Below are 14777 nucleotides of genomic sequence, written 5' to 3' on the forward strand. Positions count from 1 at the left end.
TGTCTGCATACGTGATCTGTTTTCCCTTTGTCACCCTGGCTGATACCTACCTAATGTCTCCTTCAAACTTTTTCTTTTGAGCCACAAATGTTTTTCTACTCATTTGAAATGTTATTTTTGGTTTACATGTTTTTCTTTTTTGATATCACTGCTATTCCTTTAAGATAAAAGTTGTTGTCATATCTGGATTAACAAAGACACTTCTGATAAATGCAAAGTTCACTTGGTATACAAAAGGTTTTTTCCTGCAGAATATTCAGAGTTTGGATTATCCATTTGTTGTATTTCAGTGCTGTTATTTTGGCTGCCTTTGCTTTGAAGTACAAATAGCAACACCAGCAGTAATTCATGAACTCTTGCAGCCAGTTTCTCTGTTGAAAAAGTCAGGGATCCTGTTTTTTTGCAATGTTCCTTACCTGCACATCAGCATACGGTGTATTATGTTTTACAAGCAGCCACTACTTCTTAGTTTTTTCAAGTATCTGGGGTGGGGGTGAAAGCGGGTTTTTAAAGTTTTGGGCTTTTTTTCTGGTTGACATGCCTACTCCTTGGATGCTGTTGCTTTGTTTTCCTAAAAGTTTCTCCCTTCTCAGCCATTGTTGTTGAACTCCTTTAACCCAATGACATCCTAAAAGACCTGGATTAGGCCAGAGTTATTAGTCCTTCCCATAATCCTGCATCTGTGATACTTTGTTTTTGTTCAAGCATTTGGCAACATCCTAAAACAGAGTCTGCTTGCAGATTTATGCAGCTTTCAGAAGAGTATTTGCAAATGTGCTTAGATGTGGCTTTAGGTTAGAGCTTGGTCTTCTGAAATTGTGAGAAGTGAGTGCATTTTCTGTGTTGTTTCAGAAGCGTTCGCTCCTCCTTTCTTCACTGCTTGCTTTCATTGATGTGATGCTAATATTTAAAAATCTCCAATAAAAGATGCATGTATTGGAGGCAGCAGCAAAGTTTACCATCATGTAAACATAAACAAAATGGGCATATGTATAATGAAAACTGGTATTGTGGCATTCAGTTTTCATTTATTTGGAAAAGCTAATCAGATTGAGAGTAGTCATTTGTCATCAAGCTGCTAAACCACATAGATAAATTCTGTAACAACAGCCAAACCATAGAGATAACAAAAAGTCTGCTGAATCATACACATAAATCCACCCTAACTCAAAATTTATTCCTTCAAATGATACCACTTTACTACCATTGATTAGAGGAAAAGTGTTGTATTTCCATCTCAGAAAGCGCTCAAACAGTCGCGGGAGAAATTCTGTGAAATACAGATAATTCTGTGAAATTGCTACAGAAATAATAATTACTATAGAAATAATACAGAAATTCTTTGAGATAAAGATATTCTTTTATCTTTTATTTGGTTAACTCCTTAACCAAGCAGACGGTGTGAGATTTTAGCAGAAAGGCAGAATTCAACAACTCAGTAAAATACAACAGCAAAATAATGCAAAGATGGGTTCCTCAGAAACTGCTTTCACTCAGTGCTTTGTGTTATTCAACTCACTTACATTTCTGATATTGCTATTATTTTTCTGGCTCACTTTCAGAACCAGATTGATAACTCTCTTATTACTGGATTTGCCTATATATAGCCTTGGAAACGTAAATTTTCCATTCATTTTCCAGTCCCTCTGTAATAAGAAGTGACTTAGGTGGATCTGGACCAGAAAATTGTTGAAATGGATATGTTCCTGGGAAGCATTTCAGCCTTATTAAAACAATGTATTTGGCTACATTTCATATGATTGCAAATGCCCACACCAGTCGTGGCTAGATGTATTTGGTAGTGCCATAAATTAAATAAATATTTCCTTCATAAAGCAATTTTCCATGTAGGATGCTGTTAATACAGTTCTGCCACTCATCCTACTTTAATTACGTTTTAGGTGGTAAGTGGAAGGAGCAGGCAAACAAGTGGTAACAGACTATGAATAAGGTAGATCTATGAATAAGGTAGATTGGCTGCCTATGTAATGCTTTGTATTTCTCCCTTGATTTGTTTTAAAACATCAACAACAATTTGATTTTTAAATGGCCTATAATGACAAAGACAGGGAACCCTGAGAATCATCCACCTAAGAGAATTCGTTAACAATTTAAATCAAGAAGGTCTGTAGCAAGAGGAACTGAAGGCAAGTGATCCCTGTAGGACTTCTGCTTTGTTCACGTATACACTGACTTGGCTTCAGTAAAGGGTTTTCCCATGACTGAGGCATTCATAATGTCTCCCACATGAATTCCTTGCACCTAGTCAGGTTTAGCTTCTGCTAAGGACTTTTCTTCAGTATAGGCACAAACAGAACCACCCTCCTCAACGCAGGTGTCCATTTTCGTGAGACATGCAGGAATTAAATATCTTGGAGTGTAATTTCAGCCTCCAAACTTGATGGAGACTGGCTAGTTAACTCGGAGGCCATTAAGAGAGCTGAGCATATACAAGCCAGCCAAACATGCAGAAAACTAGTAAACCTTCTCTCTCAGTAAACCTGGCTTAAAATTGTTGTCAAACATCAGGCTCTTATCTCTGTGAAGTAATATCCCATCAGCCCCTTGTGACTTCATTGTAGTTGTGAATCCTTGATGCTTTGGGTACTTCCTTTCCTGCTCATATGCGCATTTAGGAATCTGATGTGAAGCTCACTTTTTCTAATAGCTTATCTCCTTTGAATATGTAGTGAGGTGCATACGTGTCCATTCCCAGCCTATGGCAGAGGAAGATAGACATACCTTTTCAAATGTGAAGTTTTGTCCTATTCAAGACATGCACTTCATGCTTGAAGCCACTGAGTATTCTTGCCTTTTTTTTTTTAGGCGGTGGGGTATGCCTTGGAAAACTTGAGAGTCAAACACAGACACCATATATGTCTTTGAGCAGAGCAATTAAGGTAATTAGCCAAGGCAACTACTCACTCTGTGCATGGTAGAGCTGAGGAAAATAGGAGGAATTTCTTCCTATGAAAGAGATACTTGAAGTTACCTTCAGATTCTCAGTAACTGCTGTCAACCTGAGAATTTAGCTGGCATGCAAACCAAAAGGGACAAAGCCCAAGCATAAGGAAAAGGGAAAACAAGACACTTAAGACTATCCCAGAGGAGATTAAATGAAGATCCCTCTACAGGAACTCTTGACACTCCAGATGAAAGCTTAAGAGTATGTCTTGAATTAGGCTTGTCAGAAAGCAGAGCTAACAATAGCTGCTGGGCCCAGGAGGCTGAGCCGTGCTCCCCAGAGACTGCACTGTGCACTAGAAATTAGTCATCGAGGCAGCGGAGGTGAAAGAAAGGGGGAGTCGGAAACAAGCACTATCCTTTTCTCAGGCCCTGCAAACCAAGTGAGCAGGAGGTGTTGTTTGTGGATGGTTCTGATAACCCCCGTTCAGAGCAGTGCTGCAAGATAACTGCTGCCAATAAGGTGTGCAACAACATTTAAGATCTTGCCTGCCACAAGAAAATCTGGAAGTAACACCTGAAAAAAAATGTCTGAGGTTCTTACAGATGAGGAAATAACTGCTCAAATTATTTGGCTGTGGGGAAGCACTGTGGCAACAGTGAAGAGTAACATCCCAGCAAGTCCAGGGAGGTTATTCTGCCCCTGTACTCGGCACTGGTGAGACCACACCTTGAGTACTGTGTTGAGTTCTGCGCCCCTCACCACAAGAAGGATGTTGAGGCTCTGGAGCATGTCCAAAGAAGAGCAATGAAGCTGGTGAAGGGGCTGGAGAACAAGTCTTACGAGGAGCGGCTGAGGGAACTGGGGTGATTTAGCCTGGAGAAGAGGAGGCTGAGAGGAGACCTTATTGCTCTCTACAACTGCCTGAAAGGAGGTTGTAGAGAGGTGGGTGCTGGCCTCTTCTCCCAAGTGACAGGGGAATGGCCTCAAGCTCTGCCAGGGAAGGTTCACACTGGATATCAGGAATAAAAATTTCACAGAAAGGGTCAATGGGCACTCACTGGAACACACTGCCCAGGGAGGTGTTTGAGTCGCCTTCCCTGGAGGTATTTAAAAGACAGGTAGATGAGGTGCTCAGAGACACGGTTTAGTGGTTGATAGGAATGGTTGGACTCGATGATCCAAGAAGTCTTTTCCAACCTGGTGATTCTATGATTCTATGCCTAGCAACTCTGCGTTTGTCCTTTTTTGGTTCCTCAGTTTCTCAGTATTTCCATTGTGGTGACATTCAGAATATAGTTGGACATGTTGGTGCCACACATACTTGTCCCTTTCATGACAGTCAAAGGCTGGTGAGACCTGGGTGTGACGGCTGTCTTGCCTGACTGCTGCTGAAGCTTGGAGGACACATGGAGCGCAGTGCGCTCCAAGCACATCTGTCATTGCTAGTGTGGAGGAATGGTGGAGACACTGTCTCACATTTGAAGCCTAAGCTCAGACGATTCCTGGAGAACTCCTTGCAGGCAGTGTATCATAACAGTGCTTGTTAGAGTACTTCAACCTTAGCTTGTAAGAAGAAATGAGGAAATTGTTTGGAGCTGTGTATTTTCTAAAAGCTTTTAACATTTAGCTCCTGAAGAGCATTGATAGTTCAGCAGTGTGTTTAGCTGGAATGACCTATTTGAAGAGGCTAGGGCATGGTTCCTGATAGAAGGATTGGCAAAGTGTGTAACTCAGGATATTAATGCCATTCTGCTCAACTTGATCTATTTTGCAGGGTGCTTTGTGTCACTCGTCTTAGACACACCGTGATTTAACATGCAGGATCATATACCTCTTGTCATTAACTCCACCAGCTACTGGTTTTCTAACCCTTCCCTTCATCAGAGTGTCAGATTTGTCACTTGCAAATATCTCCAGACAAACAAGCCGCCTCATCAAAACGAAAGCAGAAGGAAATTGCTCTCCTTAATGAGAATGACTAAAAGAGGGAGGAAAACTTCCTGCCCTCTGCAAACACAGTTCAGGTCTGTGATAGATGCCGTTTGATGTTCCTGAACTTCTCCTTCAAATAAAGCCAGAATCCTGACTCTTCCTTCTTATTGAACACCTCCCAGTACTTTTCATGGCTTCACTTTTCTTTCTTCTTCAGATGGTTTCAGTTCTGTCCCTCATATATTGACCTAAGTGTTGTATAGCACTTGTTAGGCTACGCTGCTTGTGTCACACTAGCCAAATGCAGCCTCATTTCAGCAATTGGTTTGTTTTGCAGAGTTACCTACAGGCTGAATCCTTCAGTCCTTACTGCAGTGGGTGCTTCCCTCAATTTCAGTACAAACATTGTAAGGAGAAAGTTTAAGTAAGGACTGCAAAATGCCTCCGATCCAAGGTCTAGTTTCAAGCAGACTCTGGTGCCGGTACTGAATTTTGTTTCTTCTCTTCAGCTCTGTGAGATTGAAAAGGCTGCTCTGTCAGCAGCCAGGTGCAGCACTGGGGTCTCATGCCTCAGATAAAATGGTGCTGTGGAATTTACAGAGTTAAAATAGTTTGTGGTCATATATATGTGGTTTGTGGTCTGCAGTATATTTAATAGGCTAATAGCAATGCTGGTGAGAAAAAAACTGTGTTGGGTTTGGTTTGGTGTTTTTGATGACCAATAAGTCAGCTTTGAAAAAAACAGTTTCAAAGGTTTCAGCCAGAGCCCAAAAAGATCCTGGAAACGGGAGAACTTCTGAGAACTCCAAGTGTGAAGCCGTAAAGTCTTCATATGCTAAAAAAAGAATCTTTAACACTCGAGCATTTGTCCTTTATTCAGCTATCTTGTAAATGTTGCTGCGAAAGCAGCAAGAGCTGGAAACAGGCAGCCTGTTAACAATGGCAGTTTTTTTGCTGCTTAATAGACATATACTAGATACAAATTTAGCCAATAAAAGGTTTGTGTAGTATGTATGTATGTATAATACATGCACAAAAGGGCTATTCAAAATGCATAGCAACCACTCGGCAGGCTTTAATTTTGCTTAACAGTTTTCCATATTCCTTTAAATTTGGGATGAGAGTGGGGGGTAGCAATCAAAATCCTTGGCATAAATAGGATAATAATAAGGAAGTTCCTGGTATTGTTGATGTTACAGTTCTTAACAAAGCATACAACTGAATTCAGATAAAAGAAAGTTTCTGATTAAAAGGGACTGTATGAATGAAAAATTTGAAAAGTTATTGGAAATTTCTCCTAGTTGTTTATCATTGTCATATGTTACTCATAAGAGAAATGAAAAACTAGTCCAGATTTTTGTAACATGTTTTATTAGTTTGGTTAACACTTAAAAAATATATTTTAAAAGCTATTAACATTCTGTATGATAGCACACATAAATTATGCCAGCAAAACAGTACAGCAAGTTACATCATTGCCTTCTGTGACATTTATGAAGCCAGCATCTGCTGTGCATGATGGGTTGGCTTTTTTCAAAGCCTGTCTAAGGGGTTTACAGCTGGCTTTCCAAATATATGCCCTGCCATGTTTTTAAAGTGACACACACACACAGAGATTGTTGGCACACTTAGGTTTTCACCCAGTTTTGTCATTTAGTGGAGTCTGTTGGAGTGTCAGTTCTCATGTATGCTGGCAGTGAAGTCCAGAGTGTTAAACAGATGTTTCTGTTACAACACCACCTACGCATTCAGGCTGAGGCTGTAATCCCATTTGAGCACAAGTGAAGAAGTAGAAATTATTTAATAGCAGCTTGCCAGACGGTTCAAGAGTTGACACTGCTGAGCACTGTAAAACCTTGAAGAATACAGTGGAAGAGTTTTTTTAAAGTTTTTCATGCCTAATGACACAGATAAGATGCAGAGGTTTTACTATTCTTTTCTTTTCCTCCAGAAGAATCTACCCTTATAACTCTCACTGAAATCTGGTAGTTAGGTGCCTTCAGGCATTTAATGGCCCAGCATCTGGGCTCTGTGCCTTTTTAGGCACTTAACTTTCACAGTCTAGTTTTTGCATTGTGCAGGGGGAAAGGCTGAAGATGTGCCTGTGAAGTTTTGTGAATGCAAATAAGACAGGATTTTAAAGAACATGAGAGCTAAGCAGGTGCAAAACCAGGAGTGCTGATAAAATAGTATCCATCCTGCCAGCCTCAGTGGGATGCTGTATAAGTCAATCTGCCTAGTTTATTTTGACACATTAGTTTTTTTGTTTTGTTTAGCTTTCTGCATTGAACAGCACAAGCCTCTTGTGATGTATTAGTGAAACAGGTGAAAGAACCTCATGGTCTTTCCTTTGCTTCTTCTTCCTCTGCTACAGAAATAACTTTTTCCTGTAGAGATTGACATAACAATTTTGTGATATTTAAGTGGAGATAAATGCATATGTGCACACGTGTGAATATATGTATATGAAGCAGTCCTGAAATCAAACAAAGCCTGAGACCCCCGCAGTGCACCAAATCCTCTTGCAGTTCTGATACATGCGTAAAGCAGGCAACTAATACATCTTCCCAGAAAGGTTTTCTGTGCCTGTCTATTTATTTATTCTTTTTTCGAGAAACAAGCAGAGGTGAAACCCATGTTACTAAGAGGCATACCAGTTTCTCTCACCTGATTGAAGGAATCAGCTGCAGATTCCCCTACAAAAGCCATGAGCAGAACACAAAGCTGTTACTGAGTCTTTTTCCCCCCTAAGCCCTTCAGTAGTCTGAGATACCTTTCCTTGGGGCAGCAGTTCTGCTTGCAAAAATCCAATCATTTCATCAAAGCCCCAGACTCCAGAGAACATGGGCTGTGCCATCACAGGGCTGCTTTTCAAGGAGGCATCTGTGCTTAGCATATGGCAACTCTTTATTATAGCTGTTGCATTGAGAAACAACAATTCCCATGATAATTGTTTCTCATATATCAAGATGCTTCAATCTCTGTTTCCCACAACATTCTGCTTGTCTGGTATGTGTGTGCCAATGTCACCACAGTCCTAGCAGACAGTTGTCTACATTTTGTCATTACTGAGGGTAAACAGACATGACTTGAGTGGGAAGGAGAGCGGGGGAAGTGGACTGCTAATTTAGTCTGGCTTTAATACTGCACTGTGAAAGAAGTACTGAATGATTTGTGGGCAATATTTACAAACCTCCCTTCCCTCAAACCATCCATCCTTTTTCTTCAAGCACACATTGTTTAAGGGCATTAATGCTTATTATTTGCCAGAATGCGGTACAGACGATGTTTGGTTTTGCAAGGGGATGGGAGGACCTTTCTGTCGTCCACCTCCCCAACTAGAACTCTGTTCATTATTCCAGAAGAAACACTCCTGTATTCCGTTGAAAATACATCACCTATTACAGACATTTACTAACTTATGCATGCATACACTTTCAGCACCTATACACAATATAACCCCTTTCTTCTTTTGCATACAGTGATCGCATACATAACGTTCATATCATAGATGTAAAAATCCCTATATAAATAAATTAATTATAAATAAAAGAAAAAGAAAGGAAGAAAAACACACTATAAGGTAGCCTGCCACTGTCTCATCACCAGCGAGATCTCAGCTTTTGCTGCCTGACCTGGCTGTGATGTTCAGTTGTGGGCTTCAAGTTTTGGAGAAGATTGCAGGGACCGATTTTAAGAATGGACATGACATTGCAGCCGTTTAGCACCCAGGCTTTTTATTTGCATAAACCAGTGCACGTCCATAGATTTTCAGCATCAGTGTTTTGACCTGGGCTAGGTGAGATTTAGATCCATGACATTTGGAGATACTTCCTTTCTTCTTTTTTTTTGTTTGTTTTGTTTTGTTTTGTATGGGTTTTGTGGGGAGAGAAGGGGTAGGATGCACTTTTTATTAGTTAATGAAAGCACAATATACCTGAAGATGGCAAAGCAAAACCAGCATCTGAGAGTTCAGTGCAACAGATAAATATTGCATTCAGTTCCTCACATAGCCAGAGCCACTCCTGGGAAGCTGTAAGCATTAAAAATCATGATTTAATATAAATAAATGAAATACAGGATTTAAATTAGAAATCAGGATTTAAGTTTGATGCAGCAATTGAGTACTAGGTAGGAAGGCTATTGACTCATAATATTTAACATAGGTCATGTTACAGCAAAACTCAGGCATAATCAAGATTTGATCTCAGCTCATTCTGTGTGTACTAAAGCAGAGAGAAGAGTCTATTAGTTTTTGAGACATGTTCTGCTCAAAACACAGAGTTACTTCCTTACAAAGGACCCAAGCTCTTTATGCCACGATGAGAGCTTTGATGATACTCAGCATTTGTGAATCTGACTCTTGTTCTTTTGTGTAGCACTGATGTGTTTACAGTAACCAGAGGACATTCACATGTGCCCTATTATTCATAAGTTCATCTGATTTTAACTAATTTGTCTGCTTTCATACTGAAACCTGAAACAAAACAATTTTGGTTGTTCGATGAGGTGTTGCAGCTCTTAGTGAAGTTACATGACTCTACTGCTTTACACTCTGCTAACTGGGTCCTGTATTTGCATGTAAAAGTCTGACTTCATAATGCTGCTTTATTTTTGGCTTTGTGCAAGCTGTTTCTAGTTGAATCAATAGTAAAACTGCTCCTTAAGGCAGATAAATATGTAATTAGTAGAAATAATAGAGTAGTAGTCATTCAGCTGCAAAACTGATGCTTCATCTAAATGTGTGTAAGGCACTTTATTTTGTTGGCACGTTGCGAACATCTATTAAGTTAAATTATGAGAAGTGTTTTGAGGCCTTTCACACAGAATGTGAAGCTTTTCATTCCTTATTTACATGTGTGAATATATATGCACAGAGATTTCAACCCGTGAATTAACTCCAGAGGAAAACAATCCACCAGATAAACACAAAGCCTGGGTTTGTGTTTGGGTTTATTATTTTTTCCCTTTAGAAAGCAAAGAAGCATCCTTACAGAATTTTCTGATTAATTTATTCAAAGAACTTAATTGATGTATCACAACACAGTGGTATAATTTACATGACATTAAAAAATGGAATTGCTTAGTTCTTCTCACTGACAGCAGCCAGCTGAGAGGGTGACAAGAAGTCGGTCTTTGATGGCCATTTTTTACGACTTTTAAACATGCTTTTATTTAAATCTCACCTCATGCCATTGGGTTTTCTGAATATTGAAATATTATGCAGTGTTTTATTAACACCAGTTAACACTGTTGTCTCTGGATAGATGGATGGATGAATGATAGTTCCAGATCGTGTTGGAAGTCACCATATATCCCAGATCTTTGATGCAAGTGCAAAACCCATGCAAAGCAACCTCTGGAGTGGATAATTAAATGTTAGCCATCAGAAACCTGCTTGAGAGTTTCCTTCTTGGAGGCAGCTGTGGAAAGAAGTAATTTATCACAGTATCAAAGAAGTAAAACAAGACGTATATAAGGGCTGAGTGTCCCTAGTGGAAGAGATGTTTTTAACTTAGTCCACTTGGTGTTTCAGGTTTTGCATGTGGGGACCTCTAAGTCTCTACCAACAGGCTAAACCGTGCAGCTTGGGGTACAGCTGAGACATGTACAAGACTTGTGAAGTGTCAGCTCTCAAATAGTGCATGTCACTCCTCTGCAGCTCATGGTCTTACTCTGCTAGCTACTCTGCCAGGAACTGGGAGGGAGGTGAGAGCTGAGAGGGTGTATCTCCATGTGCAAGCATGTTTTACTAGTAGCATGAGAAAAGCCAGAAAAAATTACAGATCTTTGATTTTCCGTCTCCCTACAAGCACAAAGTACCTTGTCACACTGTCTCATAAAGATTTTAAAGATGGTTTTAATACTTGAAACTTCCTCTGCCTTCAAAGAACAACAAGACTTTGAGACAGATATGTGGGAATTCACTTAGCCAAGTACTGCAATTTTAGTTCTTCTGCAGTGATCTGCAAACCACAGACTCTGAAATGAGCAAAGGGTTATGTGAATGTTCCCTGTAAGTATTTATTTTTATTCTCTTTAGCAGAAGCTGTCAAATAAAGCATCTCCTGCCCTTCAGAGCTTTTACAGTCTGTGCAGAGATTCTGCAAGCCGGGGCTTCGCTTGTACACTTAATTAGAGTTTGCTTATTATAAGAGTGCAAAATACAAGCTGTTTTTACTCTGGGAATTTAATTTTGCTGCATTCTATTCTTGGTTAACATCAGTTTCTTCCTAGCATTGGCAAAGACGCTCATGAAATGTGGGCATGCCTGGTGTAGGAGAGGTTAGAAGATTTAATAAAGAGGCATTAAAAATTGGTTTAATAAACTAGTAGCCTGGACTTCACTGTGTAGCATAATTTCAGCATTGCTCCAGGGTAAGTATTCGATTTTGACCTTTTTTTGTTTTTTCTTTTTCCATTCCAGACTAAATGAAACAGATGCCTCTCAATGCACTTCTTTGGTAAACACACTCTGAGAATCCTCCCTCCAATTGTAAGTGATTATGTGCCTAAAAATGCAGTCTGTAATAGAGAAAACAGATGCAGTGATAATTATCCCAGTGCCCTGCATATTGAACATTAACTATTGGTGGTGGAAAAAAAGAGTCTGAAATCAAAACAAAGTGGGATTTGCTGTACTAGATCAGACTATCAGCTCAGGTTGCCTGATGCTATCCAGATATGGGCTGAGCTTGATAATTTATGAAAAAATCAGGAGTGCTTCTTTATAACACTGCAAGGAATGCATAATGCTTAGGTTCACTATTAGTTGTTTTTACATGGTTCTGGCTAGTCAGGCTTGGAACTCACAGGGTCTTGAGGCTTCTAATTATAATTAATTGAGTAATTTAAATCTACCACTTGAATTTTCCATGCAGTTTTACTGCCCCCAAAAGCGGCAGCCAGCTGTGCTCTGTCTTCAGTATAAGGGAATTGAAATGCGTTGATAGGAAGTTTGAGGTTGTTGCAAAAAAATTCCATGTAGATGTGCAAGCTTATCATCTGATCTTCCAAGGTGCTGGTGAGTATAGCACTAGCCAGAGTGACCAGCGTGTATGCAAGATCTTAGCTCAGGCTGGAGGATTTATTCCTTTGACTAGAATCATCTGGTTTTGATTGCTCTTGGTTTGCCCTCACATAGCTGAAGATGATTCAATTCTAAAATATAAGTGTCCGATAAATAGCCTGCAGTATCATCTAATCTCTTTTGCTATTTCTTTCCGATTTTCTTTAGAAGGATTTCAATACTGAAAATGTGAAACACCTTTCTGGTGCTGTCAAAGGTATTTTGCCCAGATTCCTGTCAACTAATTGGAGGCATTTGACTGATGGTGCCCAAGCGTGCTCACCAGCATTAGCTGTCTGAAATCTGGGCTGCTGTAGATCCAAACTGATAGTCCCTCTTCCTTCACTTGCCAGTGAGGACACAACAGGTATTTTCAGAGGACAGTTCAGCCCCTCTTGAAATAGGTAGGAAAATTTTCTTTCATGGATGCTTATATTGTCTTTGACTGTAAAGGGAGCCTAAAGCACTGACTTGAGTGAGAAGCCCGATTTTTGGTGGCTTGGTTACCTGAGATGAGTGCTACCCTAGCTAGCCCCGTTGTTCCCTTCACTTCTGCTCAATATGGAGGAAAGACAATCTCTTCCAGAGGGTTATTCAGTTCACTTGAGGCTTGAATCTTTCCTTGGGAAGTGCTGTTTTTTCTTTGACAGTTAGAAATGGAAGGCTTAGAGAGAGAGTGTTAGGTTGAAGCCAGATGGTCTTCTGGCAGTCCTATTCTGGAGAAGAGGGAGAGAAGACTTTTTGCAGAGCCCCTGAGTTCTCCCAGTTCACTGGAAATCTCCTTCTGGGACCTGATGCTGTTCCGAATAAGGAAGTCTGTAAGTGTTGCCATCTTTCAACAACAAGATGGGGACCAGGGAGTAAAGCCACTCCCCCTGTAGGAGAAGATCAGGTTCATGACCACCCAAGGAACCTAAACATATAAGTCCATGGGACCTGATGAGATGCATCCCAGAATCCTGAGGGAATTGGCTTATATGGTTGCCAAGCCACTCTCTATGATATTTGAAAAGTCATGGCATTTAGGGGAAGTCCCTGGTGACTAGAAGAAGGGTAACATTTTGCGCATTTTTTAAAAGGCTAGAAAGGATGACCTGGGGAACCACCGACCTGCCAGCCTCATTTCTGTGCCTGGGAAGATCATGGAACAGATCCTCTCAGAAGCTATGCTAAAGCACTCAGAGGACAGAGAGGGGATTTGAGACAGCCAGTGTGGCTTCACCAAGGGCAAGTGCTGCCTGACCAACCCAGTGGCTTTCTGTGGTGGGCTGATCACATGAGTGGACACGGGAAAGACAATGGACGTAAACTATCTGAACTTCTGTAAAGCCTTTGACATGATCCTCTACAACATCCTTCTCTCTAAGCTGCAGAGATGTGGATTTGATGGGTGGACTGTTTGGTGAATAAGGAATTGGTTGCATGGTCATATTCAGAGAGTAGTGGTCAACAGCTCAGTGTCCAGATGGAGATCAATTACAAGTGGTGTCCCTCAGTGGTCCATACTAGGATGAGGACTGCTTAATATTTTCATCAATGATAGGAACAATCAGATGGAGTGCACTCTCAGCAAATTTGTAGATGATACCAAGCTGAGTGGTGCAGTTGTCATGCCAGAAGGACAGGAGATCTTCCAGAGACACCTAGACAAGCTGGAGAAGTGGATGTGGGAAACTCATGAGGTTCAACAAGGCCAAGTGCAAGGTCCTACACCTGGGTCACGGCAATCCACAATTTCAATCCAGGATGGGGGAATGATGTGATTGAGAGCAGCCCTGTGGAGAGGGATTTTGGGATGATGATTGATAAGAAGCTCAACATGAGCTGGCAGTGTGCACTCACAGCCCAACTGTATCCCGGGCTGCATCAAAAGAAGCATGGCCAGCAGGTTGAGGGAGGTTATTCTGCCCCTCTACTTGGCATTCATGAGACCCCACCTGGTCTCATTGTGCCCAGTCCTGGAATCCCCAACGTAAGAAGGATATGGAAGTGTTGGAATGGGTCCAGAGGAGGCCACGAAGATGATCCAAGGGCTGGAGCACCTCTGCTGTAAGGACAGGCTGAGAGAGTTAGGCTTGTTCAACATGGAGAAGAGAAGGCTCTGGGAAGACCCTACAGTGACCTTCCAGTACCTGAAGGGGGGCCTACAAGAAAGGTGGGGAGGGACCTTTTACAAGGGCATTGAGTGACAGGACAAGGGGGAATGGCTTCAAATTGGAAGGGGGAAGATTTATACTAGGCATTAGGAAGAAATTCTACACAATGAGGGTGGTGAGGCACTGGCACAGGTTGCCCAGGGCAGTTATGGATATCCCATTCCTGGAGGTGTTCAAAGCCAGTTTGGATGGGGCCTTGGGCAGCCTGATCTTGTGGGAGGTGTCCCTGTCTGTGGCAGGGGGGTTGGAACTGGATGATTTTTAAGGTCCTCTCCAACCCAAATAATTCTATGATTCTATGGGACACAAATGCCTTACCAAAAGCTTTTGAATTACTAGGCTGGTTTTCTTCAAGTAGTGAAGGTATATGCTATATTAATTAGAAAATAGTCTGCTGTGATATGCTGTGAAGATGGACATTCATGCATGTAGACTTAAAAAAGTGGGCTGCTTTTATTTTGAAACTAAGTATAATCATAAATTGTCACTTGCCAAGAAATTGCTTCATAAAAGTGTTTTTTCTCATATTAGTCCTAGTCACATTAACACAAGATAGAAGTATGTGCCACCATCTTCTTATAAATGTGTTCAGCTCATTCAGTTGTCCTAAATAAGTCTGGCAATAAGATCAAGTTGTTGTGCTAAGCCTGTTACTTCAGTTCCTCCTCAGCTGGTCCAGTTTAGGTCAGAAACATGCTCATGGGATGGACAT

The 14777-nt window shown here is 40.9% G+C and overlaps 1 protein-coding gene across 1 annotated transcript in view; it reads left to right on the forward strand.

Annotated features, from left to right (window-relative positions):
* Positions 1-11336, forward strand: part of FAM120B (family with sequence similarity 120B) — an 82833-nt gene extending 71497 nt beyond the window's left edge. Inside the window, exon 9 of the mRNA XM_054061870.1 lies at positions 11268-11336. Within this exon, the coding sequence (XP_053917845.1) occupies positions 11268-11276 (9 nt within the window). The 3' untranslated portion in view covers positions 11277-11336. The remainder of the gene's footprint in view (positions 1-11267) is intronic.
* The last annotated feature ends 3441 nt before the right edge of the window (positions 11337-14777 follow it).

Source organism: Cuculus canorus, chromosome 3 (genome assembly GCF_017976375.1).
Source record: "Cuculus canorus isolate bCucCan1 chromosome 3, bCucCan1.pri, whole genome shotgun sequence".
Taxonomy (NCBI): Eukaryota; Metazoa; Chordata; class Aves; order Cuculiformes; family Cuculidae; genus Cuculus; species Cuculus canorus.